General features: G+C 39.9%; 1 protein-coding gene across 1 annotated transcript; it reads left to right on the top strand.

The window, feature by feature from the left end:
* Positions 1–1,304: 1,304 nt before the first annotated feature.
* LOC143430889 (uncharacterized) lies at positions 1,305–13,767 on the top strand. The gene is made up of 4 exons (XM_076907364.1): positions 1,305–1,436; positions 2,334–12,565; positions 12,671–12,910; positions 12,996–13,767. The coding sequence occupies exons 2-4, from the start codon at positions 2,420–2,422 to the stop codon at positions 13,047–13,049; spliced, it is 10,440 nt and encodes a 3,479-aa protein (XP_076763479.1). The 5' UTR covers positions 1,305–1,436; positions 2,334–2,419; the 3' UTR covers positions 13,050–13,767.
* Positions 13,768–14,254: the final 487 nt, after the last annotated feature.

Genomic DNA, 14,254 nt, shown 5'->3' on the forward strand with positions numbered 1-14,254 from the left:
TACATGTGTCTGTATATTAACGATAGAAATCTATCGACAACAGATCGACTATTATCGATAGTTTACTCTGTTCAAAACTATCGATATTTTTCTAACGATTGACAGCTTTCATATTTTTATTTTGCCATTTGTTCACATATCAATATTTAACTAAATATATAACTTTTAAGGTTATACATTTCTTCCTTTTTTCAATTCGCAAAGACACGTATTGTAATAGAAATTCTGCATATTTCACACGAAGACCAAGAGAAATCGACCCGAACAAATAATTTTGCAGTCGGAAATAATCGATACTTATCGATGGTTGGACAAATTATCTAAACTATCGGTAATTGTCGATAGTCGTAACTATCGATATTTGTTCGCCACAGTGCATACAACTTCAAACAACTAAACGTTTTTGACCGTCACAATTATTTTCAGATAATTTATTGTTAGTCGAAATTATACTGGAAGATCAATATGCATCAGTGCCCTAAAGAAATCGATTATTGTATACTTTTATGTATATATATTCTTTAACATAATAAACTTATGTAATTCACATTGAAACTAACGCAACGCATATATATATAAGATAATAATAACCATTAAGTGTTAGTAATCTGCAAGAATTGCTTTAACTTATCCTTTTCAATGTAATTGTGGGACAAAAATGCTTCCAAAGTACGTTATGACAATGTTTTTCTACGTAATTAAATCAAGATCTATTGACCGTGGAAATAACTTTTGAAAAGTTACTACTCTAGTTAGCGTATTGATTAATTGCGACGACAAGCTTGCTATCTTTCAATTCGATCAGATTTTTCCGCACTTTTACGCAAACTATAAAAACATGATGGAAGTTTATTTATATACAACAATACATTTTACATACAATTACGATAACCGATTCGCAATTATATCAGTAACCAACAATCGAACATACTGTAATTATTGATGTTTCGTTGAAATATATGATACAATGATTATATACGATCAATCTAAATATTAGAATTGTCTTCCTCTACGACAATCAATTCCTTTTCGTTCCATCGTGCGAACATTTCGTACCTTCCACAAGTAAAAATTAATATATTCTATGCTTATTCATGCCGATTATGCGAGCCTATAATGCGAGTGAAATAATCGCCGCCGCGGCCGATTAAGCGAATTTATTTGCATCGACTACAATATGCAAAACTGAAATTATCCATGTCGACCCGATTCTTTTTCCTTCCTTTGATAAATCCGAGAACGTACTTTTCAAAAATTTCAAACTGTTTCGCTGGAAATGCGAAAACTGTCTGCGTGGTGTCGATACGATCGAACGGTAACGATTAGAACGTGTAAACGTAGCTAAGCTACCTGAGTTCCGGAAGACGCGTGATGTCTCTCTACTTAGCAGTCGTGTCCAATATGGCGTGTGTATTGTGAATTGCGTTAACGTGCAGGTAAGAGTCGAGCGGATTTTTCATCATTCACGTCCGACAAGTAAATGAAAATACGGAAAATCCACGCGCACGAACATCAGGATTCTTGAAATTAATAATTAGTTTCGCTCGTTGCCCATCGAATTGGCTGTGAATCGAACTTCTTTCCTTAAAATATGTGAACATCGTCAACCTTTGCACCTTCAAGGTCCGTTTGTCGCGGTTCATTTACGATGACAGGTGTGCCGTGGAAAAGATCCGAATCGTGTTTGCGTTCACGATATCCCGCGAGAGATTGAAATTTTGTTTCAAACGGTAGAGAAACGTTTCCTTTAAACAGGAATCTGCTGGGTGAGCTCGGTTCTTGGCAACTGTAAAAAACTTGGCTCAACCAGAGAGCAAAGGTTGCGAAAATCAATTTTAATAAACTAACGCGGCGTAACAGTATTTCTTCTAAATTACGCAGATGCGTGGCAAACTGAAAACAATCATAAACAGGATTTAATAAATGATAAACAAACAAATGCATAAGTTATTTGACATACTGGCACGAATTCATTATACAAATGAGACAGATAAAAATAAAGTTTGATTTCTTATAGATTTCATTGTCCAGATTTGCTTTTCTCGTCTCTTTTTTCTGTTGAAAGTTATGTAAAGTAGATTAAAAACATATGCAAATGTCATTATACAAATAACCAGCAATATGTTACTGTATTTTTTCCTCTCTATCAAAAGTTATGTAAAATAGATTAGTAATATGTGCAAAGGTTAGTAACACAAGTTGAAACACGATCGAGCAATACACAATAAATTCTTTTTAGTGTAACGCTAAAAGGAAATTAATTATTGACCTAACTGTATACGGAAATAACGCTATGATCGATTATAGAAAAATAATTACTTTTATTTTCACAGGTTCTGCTCCTGCCTCTAGTGCAATCCATCTTTGTAGATAAAGGGAATGAGATAAATACTGCACACTTGTAGTAAAACAATGTACAATGAACTACGGTGGGAATCTGCCAGATTGGCACCAATATAATGTTTCGCAGACGAACGAAGTTGCACCTTCGACACAAAACGTGAACTCTGGCCATCTCGCGTTCATTCCTGGTGTCAATCCGCCGACCTTGAATACAATTAACCTAGGCTCCGAGAGTCTGAACAAGCATCAGAACGATGCAAACTTCAATCCAAGGAACTTTCAATCGTACAACAATGTGTCCAGCGGTCCAAACATTCCAAACAACAGCCCTCTCGCGTCCATGGTGCAGATGCAGAATTGCATCGGCCATTATGGCTCTCCGAATACAAGAAATCCTATGTTAGATAACATAAATGCTTCTGTAGATCCCAGGAATGCTACAATCGGAACTATAAACGATGAGACAGGATACAGAAGTAATCAGGTGCCTTTTCATGGACCTATCGGCCATCTGAGCGGACCAAATTGTAATTTAAATGCATCATCCGGACCTGGATCGGGTCCAGGACCTGGGTCAGGTCCTGGACCTGTCCCCGGATCGAGAACCAATTCCGGAGCCGGACTTGGAACTAATCCTAGCAACGGAACTGGGTCTGGTCCTATGTTCGGACCCGGTCCCAGGCATGGACAAACGCAAGGACACAGTTCAGGTTCTGGAAACATGGGACCAAGGAATACTAATATCAATTCAGTACCATCTTCTGGAAAACCAGGACTACCCACTTCGTTCATTCCTTGCAAAGGCTTATGTTGCAATTCCGATCCTAACGTTAACTATCAACAGTGGGAAAAATATGGATCCTATCAAAATAACACTTCATACAGAGATAATGTACATCCGTCTGCTTATCAGATGGAAAATAGGCATTTTGGAAATAATTGTAACTTTAGGAAAGATAATCTAGAAGGTAAAGACGTAATGGGTCCTATTATGCCCAATGCGTCCACCATAGATCATAGGAGAAACTTTGCTTCAGATTACAAGTATCACAAGGATCACTTAATGCATAGAAATTACCCAACGTCTACGGGAATGTTCCATAACTACCCCATGCAGAATTATAATTATCCGACGGAGCATCAGAAATACGCTTATCCTGTAAAAGAACACACAAAAGCAAGTAACACGAACGTCTCTAATCCGGGGATGATCAAGCATCAGGAACAAAATTTCATTGCTCAACAACAAAAGTTTAGTAACAAACAATTTCAATACCAGAACGGAAACATGCTACCCAAAGGAGTGCCTACGATGAATGTAAACATGAACATGACCGCGTCTGCTCAAAATGCTTATTATAATTCACAGTTCCAGCGGAACATTCCCGCGGAAATGCCTCACGAATGTCAAGAAATCACCGATAGCAACGCGATGGTAAACAGGATGCAAAGCATCTACATGCACAATTCTCCTACGCAGCATCAAGTGTACCAACAACACAAGATAGCGGTGCAGAAATTTTCCGTGGAGAATCATCTTAGAGAGCTAAGTAGGATACCAGGTTACCAGTCTCATCCTAAGTATAAGGAATGCGTCCTCAGATATAGAGAGTTAAAATTACAGCAATCTTCAGGCTATCAGAATCCGGTTCAACAAACTGCGCGCGCACCGACGCCGGTGAATACTACAGCAGTGCCCCCAATCAATTTGCAATTTGATCAGAATGGTATGTTGATAAATTCCAGCTATCTGCCGGAGAGCTTTCCTAAGGTGCATCCGCCAACGGTGGAGCAACCACCAGAAACCATAGAGAAGCAAAGCAAGGAGCAAACAATCGCTGTTGTAGCAAACGTAGGAAAGTGCCGTCGGCCACAGCAGCCGGAGCAATTGATGATTCCTCAACAAAATGAACATGTTCCTTCCTCTTGTGCAGAGACATTCCAGAAACAGAGCCATTTCTCGATGCACAAGGACTTCAATCAAAACCAACTGAAAGTACAAACGAGCGAGAGTCATAGTTTTGATGCGCTAAACGTAAACGCCGGCAATGAAACGATGATGCAGCAGAAAGCTTCGAAAGAATTCGCGAATAAACCAGACCTGGATGTCAGACAGTTTCTGGCTAATTGGGATGAAACGGACGACGAAGACGGAACGGCCAATATGTCCGATGCTGTTCTAAGTGAAACAACTCCAGTGGTTGTAGTGAGCTACGAGAATGTAAATCTGTCGTCGAAAACGCCGCAAGGGAGCGCCCCCGAAGAGCCGAAAAGGAACAACTTTTGCTCGAGCGAACCTTCGGAGAGCAGAAAGGAGGACGAGGCGGATGTGATTGCAGCCCAAGGCTTGACAATATCGTATTCCACGCCTGACAATCCCGAAGTCGCTAAAACGACTAAGAGAACAATTGGAGAGGGCGTGATGAAGCCTGGAAGCATCATACACTGCATCAGCAACGGCCCCGACGAGATCCCCACGATTCACATAGTAGATAATTTAGAGATAAGCAACATTCTTGGAGCATCCAACGATCAGGTCATTCAAACGTTGGAGAAGCAGAAGACTATATCGGTTTTTAGGGAGTCGAGCAGCAACGAGGCAGAGGAAATTGTTCGCGAGAACGCAGATGAACAGGACAAAGGTGACACTCGTGTATTACCCGCAAATTACGGTGCACCTTTGGACGAGGTTAATAAAAGTGCAACCATGGAGGATTCAAATGTTCCAGAAGCTATGCAGGCGTCCACTGTTTCGTTGAACGATCAGGAATTAAGAACTCTGTCCGAATCAGGAAAGAATAATATGGATGTTACTGATAGCATGGAATTAAAAAAGCAGCATAGCTTTGAGGAATCCCATAATCCCGACGATATCAGTCTGCCAGATCTACCAACCTCTGAGTGTACACCAATTTCTACCACACTGAACACTCCTATTCATTCGGATAGCGAAGAATCCTCGCAGAACATGGAGGATCTGTCGATATCCACGAATCCAATAGAGGTGATACAGAATAGTCCGGTAATTAGTTTCACGCAGCTGAACAGCGAGGAAAAAGTGAAGAGCAAGTCCCTTGACACTTTGGGATTGGAGTTCCAAAAGGAGAATCGTTACAAGAACAGCGACTCTAATTCCGATCCTCAACAGGAGATTACTTTGGACAATTTCGACTTCTCCAGCACGTCCAAGGCAAAATCAAGCGAAACGGTTAAAATAAAACAGGCAAAAACCCTCAGGGCCAACGTTACCAGAAAAAAGGTGTTTCTGATCGACGGTAAAGAGAGCGATTCAAGAGTTTCCGACACGTGCGGGTCTCTTACGTCCATGGAGTACGAGTTGGAAGTTCACCAGGAACTGGCGGACGGTGAGAAGAATTCGAATCGTGAAACTCCTGGACATACGCACGAGGATAGACACAAAAGCGCTAGAAGATCGATAGAAATGTTGAGACCCGCCGTTCAAAGTGGCGATTCGGTAGACAACGTTAATTTCAATGCAAATTTAAATTCTACAGAATTTGGCGTAGAGTTACACGTGCTAAAAAACGAACGAGATCCGTTCAGAAGAAAGAAAATGAAGAGCTCAGCTGTGCCTACCGCGACCAGTTGCTCGACGAGCCCTGAAGTTGATCCGAGCCTCAAGAAAAGGACGAAAGAGGCAGGAACTTGGGAAGATAAGTACGCAGTGAAATACGTGGACAAAAGTTTGATGCAGAGAAAAGATGCTGATCGTTCGAAGCCATCGAGAACTTCCGAGGCGAAGAAATTCGATGATTCGAACTCGTCCAAGGGCGGTGAGCATTCTGTGTGCCATACGACGTCTCAATACAAACACTATTTCGTTGCTGTGATAAAGGATAACGTTACTTTAAGCGATAAGAGATCTCACGGCACCACAGAAAAGATCGCGAGCGAGAAAACGACGGAGTTCCCATCGAAAGCAAATAATATCGATACCAAAGAGGTAACCGAGGAGACGGACACTAGTAAAAGGCATGCGACCGGCAAAGCAGTATCAACGTTGCACGAGAACGTTCAATCACAGACTTCCAAGTTGTTGCAGAAAGATCTGAAGACCGTTGACGGTGACGTCAGATACACTGCGGAGGAGATACGTTTGCTGAAGGCATATAAGAAGAGAAAAGAGAAATCTCATCAGTCTCATAACACGCACGCTGATAACAGGGAGGATAAACCGAGGCCTAGAAGTCATTTTCTTAAGGGCGTCGAAAAGGATTCAGAGAAGCCCGTTGAAAATGCATCCTCCCAGGAAAAAAACTCGGAGCAGATGAAGCAGAGCAACGAGGTAGCGGCGACGAGCAAAGTGTGCCTGGAGGAAAGCTCTCAGTCTTCTGTAGTTAGTTTAAATTCGGAGAAGTCGGAGGCGCAAGAGGGCTCGAAGGGTTACTCGTGTTCGAAGAGTTTGAACGTAAAACATACTGACTTTGGGATTCAAGTTGCGAACGTGAACTTGAAGATCAAGGATAGCGATGCCGGTAAAGAATTGATTCTCGGGAGTAAGGGTCAGGAACACACGAATGAGTCTATGGAGGGGATCAAGATCGAGATCAATGTGTCTTGTACAGACAGAAGCTCAAAGGGACAGGAGCAGAACAGACGATTGTCGTACGACGATCGTAGCATGTATGATAACGATGATTCTCTTTGCTATTCGAGTCCGTTAGATTACAAACGTAGAGCACGCGTCAACAAGCAGGAAGGTACTGTGAAATTAATTGAAAAATCTTACAGGGTCCCAGAAAAATCCGATGTGGCGTTGGACGCTTCTGAAACGAGCCAAACTAGGAACGATGCCGATCTAAGATCGAGTGCTACGCTCAAAAAGGACAGGAGAGGTTCGTTAGGAGCGAACGGTGAAATTAGCGGTATAGTTTCGAAAGATGATCATTCGTTTAACAAGTCCGCGTGCAGCAACAACAACAACAACAACAACAACGTATCCTCGAAAGATATTAAAAAAGTGGAGGTGATCGCGGTTACTAACCCCGGTATCGATCATTTGGATGTAATTAAGTCGAAGAGTGCAATATCAAATACTGCCATAGCCGATGCAAATAATAAAGTTAAGGGGAAAAGTAAGCTCGAGGATGTAGGGGATAATTGTACGCACGTGGACGATGATCGACCGATAAGAGTACAAAAGCACGGCACCGCGAATGTCGTGGACGTTTTAGATATAATGGAGAAAGATGTATCCAGCATGGCGCACTTGAAGAGTTCCAAGAAACTGCCAGAAACCAACCTCGTCGAGCTAAGTACAAAGTCGTTGAACAGTCTGAGCAATCTGGACTTCAATTTCGACAGATTGGAGTACAAAAAGTGTCTCGCAGCAACCCATTTAAACCGTGGCTACCGACTAGACGAGGTGTTGGACGAGGATGGCCACTCCGTTAAGTGGAAGAAGCCAAAGATAGACGACATTTTCGAAGACTGCGACATATTCCAAAGCAGCAGCGGATACGTGAATCCGATATTCTCGAGCATCGATAAGCTGGAGGAGCTCCATACAGTTCCTGTATACACTACCAAAGATGGGAAGATATCCTACAGTCCTAATCGAAGGTTCACTTATCACGAGCTGATGACGGAGGCACGTAAACGCGAGACTTCGTCCTCCGCGAGAAAGTCTCACTACGCGGATACTTGGAACAGCTATTACAACTCCAAGTTCCAGAAATTGTGCAAAAGAAAGCGGCATCATGGTTTTAGCGACAGAAGGAAGCACGAGTACAAGGATACCAAGTACCTTTACGATAGGAAAAGGAATTATTCCGACGAATTTTACAGTAAAGGGTCTGTTAAGTACAAGGATTACGTTCATAGCATTAAGAACAATAACGCCGCCTGGTCTGATCACTGTAAAATGGATAAGATTTACAGCAGCAGCGATTCCGACGATGAGATCGTAGATCACCGCAGGGATCGCATTACCGATACGAATAGTTGTAAGAAAAGTTCGGCCATTGAGAGTAAAAGTGAAACTACCTCCAAGTCGCATCAAACTGAGGTTACCGATGAGTTAAATCTGGAATGTAAGGACGATGTTTTTAACAAAAGTAAAGAGATAAGTTTAGAACAGGCACAATTGGTTCAGCCTAGCATGATGTCTAATGCTGATCGAGAAAATGAGAACGTCGTGCAAGCAAAGGTTACCGAAGTCAATCGAGAAAACGTTAATAATAATAATAATAATTGTAAGGATGAATTTACATCTCATATGGGGTCGGATACGCCAACGACTTCGTTACAGCTCGATCTCGAAAAGGAAAGTGTCGACGATGTAGATAAAATTGAGACTTCAACGATTAATAATACGGAAGATACGCAAGAGAATAAAAATTCGAATAACGAATGTGCAAATAAAATTGTAAAAAGTAAAATTATTTTTGAAAACAGGGAGAACGTGGATTCGAAGGATGAACCGTCAGCGTCAGAATTGCTCAATAAAGAATCTTTGTCAAATGAAAATAAGCAACTGTCTAATCTGTGTGATCTCGAGAAAAAAGAAGACGATAAAGGATTTATTTCGACAGAAACAGATGTTAAAATGCAAGAAGACAGTGATATAAATGTGCCTGATACGAAACCTAATTCTGTAGAAGCTAAAAACAATTCCGAAAATACAGAAGACACTGATTTTACGGAGACTGATCTAATGAATCCGGTAGAATCCAAAAATAAAAAATCGGAGGAAATTTCAGACTTGCAAATGGATTCTAATAATGTAATTGAACAAATTACACAGTCCATAGAACTTTCAGAACAAGTTGACGATATATCTCAGAAAATAGTCGAGGAGCCTGAAAAGAGTATCAGTGAAGAAAATATTGTAGAAAATAAAGAAGAAGAAGAAGAAGAAGAAGAAGTTCAGTTTGGTGAAAAAATTGAAAATGAAAATGGGACATGCGAAGAAAGCACAGGCAAAGAAATAGAAGAAAATATTGAACTTTCGGAACATCAAAACGATGAGAAGTCATTGAATGCTTTCTCACTAGACCAAGAGAAATTTGAATCTCAAACAATGCGGACAGACGACGCAACGGGCGATCAACGGGAACACATTTCTGTCCAAACTGTTGAACATGAAATCGATATCAGTACAAATTCTGATCAAGCAGATAATGTAATTGCCGAGGAACAAAACTTCCATCAACTAAATAATGTAATCGTTGAGGAACACAACTTTCAATTGGATGATACATCTGTCGAGGAGCAAAATTTTAATGGTTTTACAAGCGATGAAATGGCTACTGAATATAGTACTATAAAAGATGTAGCTATTTCTAACGCAGATGAAATGGAATTTGTTTCAGGAGAAATTAGGCGAAACGCAGAAGAAACTTCAACAGAAATGGAAGCAGCGACTCGTAACTTAAAGAACGAGAGTGAAGCCGCGGATGATCCACCAAGCGTTTCTGAACAAGAAACGAATCCCAGTCGAAGTTCTTCAGTGGAGATAGAGATGCCTGTTCTGAGCATATATTGCACCACCACCAAAAACACACCAATTATGAATGCTACGGCGAACAAAAATGAAACCAAAGTCAACGAGCAAAAAGAAGAGGAGCGTCACACTCTGAATCAAGTTTCCTGTAAAAACTCGACTATTTCGTTGGATAGCAATACAGATGCAAAAGCAATACCAAAGCTGGTCATAAAGAAAAACGAAGCGTTAAACACGAAATCAGAGTGCACGTTGGACCGCGTAGAATCTCCTGAATGCTTTAGCAGACACGACGCGAAACTGTCATCTGAAACGCGTCCAAAAATACCTAAGATGATCATTGTGAAAAACAGATCTCGCTCGGTGACACCGACGATCGAAAATTTAGAGAAAATTAAGTCCGATAAAGTAAAGTCTCTTGTTTCAGAGCAACATGGTGGGGGCATGAACGTGGATAACAGCGATTCCGAGTCGTACACGTTAAAATACAACACTTATGAGAGCAAGGTGCCCAAGGTGAAGATAAAGCTGGAGGAAATATCATCCAAGGATTTGAAACTGTACTTGAAACGAAAGGCTGCCAAGAACATTCCGAAAGTAAAGATTAAGAAGTTGAAAACACAAGAAAGTAAAAGATTTAAAGCCGAAGACAGTTCAGACGCGGAGGCCACAGATTCCGGCGAAGATGAAGAGGACAGAAATTTTCAGGAAACTACAACCAGCGACGTGGAGACTGAAAGGATACCAAAATTCAAGTTAAAAAGGCACGAAGATAACAAATCTTTGTCGCCAGAAAAGAGTAGGGGGAAAGACTCGAGTATTTCAAAAGTTTTTTCGAAGAAAAATAAAAAAACCAAGGAAGAGGATTTTAAACACTCTGTTGTAAAATCTAATAACTCCACCGCGGCAATTAACGACGAACTGAAGAAGAAATATCCTCAATGCATTATCGAGAAGATCCCTAAAGTCATAATAAAGAGAACTCAAATTGGTACAGAGTTCAAATGTGAAATTAGTAAAAGCAAGAGGACCTCAACTGCTGAAACTTCCAAATGGCAGCCGCAGGTGAAGTTACAGAGATTAGAAGTTCTGGATCATATGGTGAGAGATTTGAAGCGATCGAAAATCAGTGTGAACGACAAACTCGAGTCGTTCAAGCGAGCAACGATTAATATTAATGATATCATCAAGAAAGATACAATATACGGCGGTAAAGTAAAGTTATGTAGGTCTAATTCGGTGTCCAGTTTGTCCGCGGTCAAATGCAAGCAGAGAAGATTATCTGATTCTTGTTACATGAAAGTCAACTCGAAGACAGCTATCGAATTCGGTGATAATTTAGATGATATGGCTAATTTCAGATCAGACAGCAGTGAAAGCCGAAATTTCAAGATGAAAGAGAAGAAGGATTGTGAACAGAATGATGCCAGTGAGGACGAGACGAGAGAAACAGAAACGAAACATTCCTTTAGAAACATTTTATTAACAAAAGAAAGCAACGATACGATAGCTGTAAAGAAGGAATACCCGCCTGTTGAGATCAAGGAAGATACGCTTGCTATGGGAAGGAAATTACAGAACTCTGCTGCGCATTCACATGATTATGAGAATAAAGATAATTTAATAATCGAAGTTGATTCGTCGGACGAGAGTCAAACGACCATAGAAATTCTGCCAGCATCGCCAGACAGTAGCGAGGACGAGGCAAAGAACGTTGAATTCGAGAATGCTGGCGGCGCAAACATGGAGGACGCGATTCCAACGCAGCTAGAACTGGAATTGGAACTGATCGACAACGACAATGTGCGTTCAGGGATCGCGAAAATTGACCGTGCATCATATTCTAAGAGCATGTACGATAACGAGGGATCAACCGAAACGTACTTCAGCGAATTTCAACATACCTCGCGGAATATTTTCAGTCGGGACACCGTGGACCAAGCATCGCAAAATTCGGAGAAGAAATCGAATAACCATTTTTATTCGAACGACTTGTTAGTAAAAGAGGTGTTGGCTGCCAAGGAGACGCTGAGGAAGTGTCTAAGTCGAACTCAAAATGAGGATTTGGAAGGCAAAAGATCCAGGCCTAAAACTGTGGCCGAGAAAAAACAGGGTTTAAGCTTCAGTCTTGTAGATCTTGGCAAATCGTTGGATAAGCCCGAGGAGGCAGGTTGTAACAGCGACAAGGATCAAGGTAAAGCGGATAGCAAGTCGAGAAGCTCAGAGAAGAGAGGGTATAAATCTCCTCGCGAGCTAGACACGAAGGAAGTCGAGAAGAGATGTTCGAAACACCAGAGCCAAACTTATTCTACGGAGTGTCCCACAGCTTCTACGTGTGGGAACAGCAGTGTACCTGAGCAGGTTACGATATCATTGAAGGGTTCGAAGAAATTTGATAACCAGGCTACTAATAAGGATTCTGAAGAATCGCAGGAGGAAAAATCCGTGAAGAAAACTAGTAGCAGCACTGGGGAACGTAAGAATAACGGAGGAAAAACAAAGGAGGACAATATGCCATTATTAGTGCCAGAATTTGCTTTGAATTTCGATTCCAGTTCGGATAGAGATAGTTCTAGGTCTCCGCCTGTTATAACGAATCAGGAAGAGGTCGAGCAAGTGATGGAAGAAGTGAAATTGATGGAGAGCAAGGTGATAATAAATCAGACTGAAAAAATAGAGGAGAACAAGATACATTCCTATGAAGACTGTGAAATGACCATTGCTGACATTATAACGCAATTAGCATACCATGAAAAGGTAAAGATATCCAGTTCTTTAAGTGCGTTTACTTCGTACTAGAAACGCAGTGCGGCTTTGATTCTTGGAAATGACATTTGAACTAATTTTAACGATTTGCTGTAGGCAACAATAAAGCATAAAAGGTACTGTAATCTGTGCGAAAGATGGTTCCCTACGACCTCACGGCATCGTCGGCATTTAGCTGGATATCAGCATCGTTATATGGAATTGGCGCAGCGTAAAAGCATTCACGCGCTTTTCATTTTGTTCACTGGCAAGCCGTGCCCGAGACTATTGCCAGCAAACATAATTCGCAGCGACTGTTCCATTGGAGAGTTGACACCTTTGCAAATTGCAGTTCAGGTATGATTATGCGTCCAACGACCATCTCTAGATTTATACCGAATTTGTAAACGCTTGATTTTATATTACACTTACACTTTTATAGGATGTTGCTAAATGTGTCGACTATACGCAACAGAAGGATAAAACGAAGGAATGATGATAACGAATAATTACGAGTTAACTTTTGGCCGACATGTGTTTCCTGTGATTACCTATACTGGAACAAACGACGTGAGTACCTCTATACAAAAATGTACTATAATGATAAATCACAAAATGAATTTTGTGACACTTTTAATCTCAATGGAATTGTAACACGTTCACTATGATTAGCTCTACAATGTTGATAATGATATTATCATTATACAATTTATATATAATATATATATATATATATAACATCTATGAACTTTGCTGATCAAAAAGGCTTTGTTGATCGATGTTAAGTGTTAAAAGTTACTTGAAAGGAAGAAAAAAAATTATTTTAAGTAGTTAGAGAGATATTTAGCCAAAGATTTTAACAAAAGAATGAAAAAAACACGATAAAACTTACGATGTTAGATTATTTATAGTTTTCGAGGACTATGCGTGTCTTTTATTTGTACAAATGAAAATATAGCTGATACAGTAAGTGAATGTGCTTGTTATAAATTTTTATTTATACTTGTGAGAAGGACTTATATGTGGAATGTATAAATACATATATACATATATGTATATATGTACACATACATACATACATATATCTAGATATTATATTTATTATTCTTGTTTAAACAAAAAAATATGTACTCTGCAATGTTAAACAGATCTAAAAGTATATACAGTTAAATTTGTATAAAATAATATATTTGAAGCAGGGGCAATGGGATGAAGGAAAACAGTGTCTATACTATACACAAGTTACAAGATAGAACGAACTATGAGATGTTAGAATGTTTAAAATTAGCGCAAACAAATATAACATAAATACGATGCTTGCAATATACTTTGAATACATACATCAGCCAGACAATTATCAAATATTCGTCCATGGCGAGAATTGTAAAAAGAAGGATAAGTTATTTAATTCGCGCGATGAGCAACATCTCATGGTTTAAAAAAGGAATATACGCATATTATGATATAATGATAGCTGTTCACGATACAAGTATAGATGTGCCCAATTAGTTACTGTTTATATAGATAGCAAAGTTTTTAATTGTTTTAAATGTTACGAATGTTTTTCTTTATTAATTATTCTATCGATATATACGCATATTGGGAGTGGGAAAGATCCTTAAAAAAAGTTCCTGGCTACAAAGAGGAATGGAATATTATATATTCCTTGCTATGAGACTAAAATGAAGAAACACGTGTTAT

The sequence above is a fragment of the Xylocopa sonorina genome, chromosome 15 (assembly GCF_050948175.1).
Source record: "Xylocopa sonorina isolate GNS202 chromosome 15, iyXylSono1_principal, whole genome shotgun sequence".
Taxonomy (NCBI): Eukaryota; Metazoa; Arthropoda; class Insecta; order Hymenoptera; family Apidae; genus Xylocopa; species Xylocopa sonorina.

What these genes read in the sequence shown, in the direction of transcription:
- LOC143430889 (XM_076907364.1), top strand. Translation starts at nt 2,420, where the DNA reads ATGAACTACGGTGGGAATCTGCCAGATTGGCACCAATATAATGTTTCG. An exon ending in AATTAGCATACCATGAAAAG is followed by an intron (nt 12,566 to 12,670) that starts GTAAAGATATCC and finishes GATTTGCTGTAG; the next exon opens with GCAACAATAAAGCATAAAAG. An exon ending in CTTTGCAAATTGCAGTTCAG is followed by an intron (nt 12,911 to 12,995) that starts GTATGATTATGC and finishes ACACTTTTATAG; the next exon opens with GATGTTGCTAAATGTGTCGA.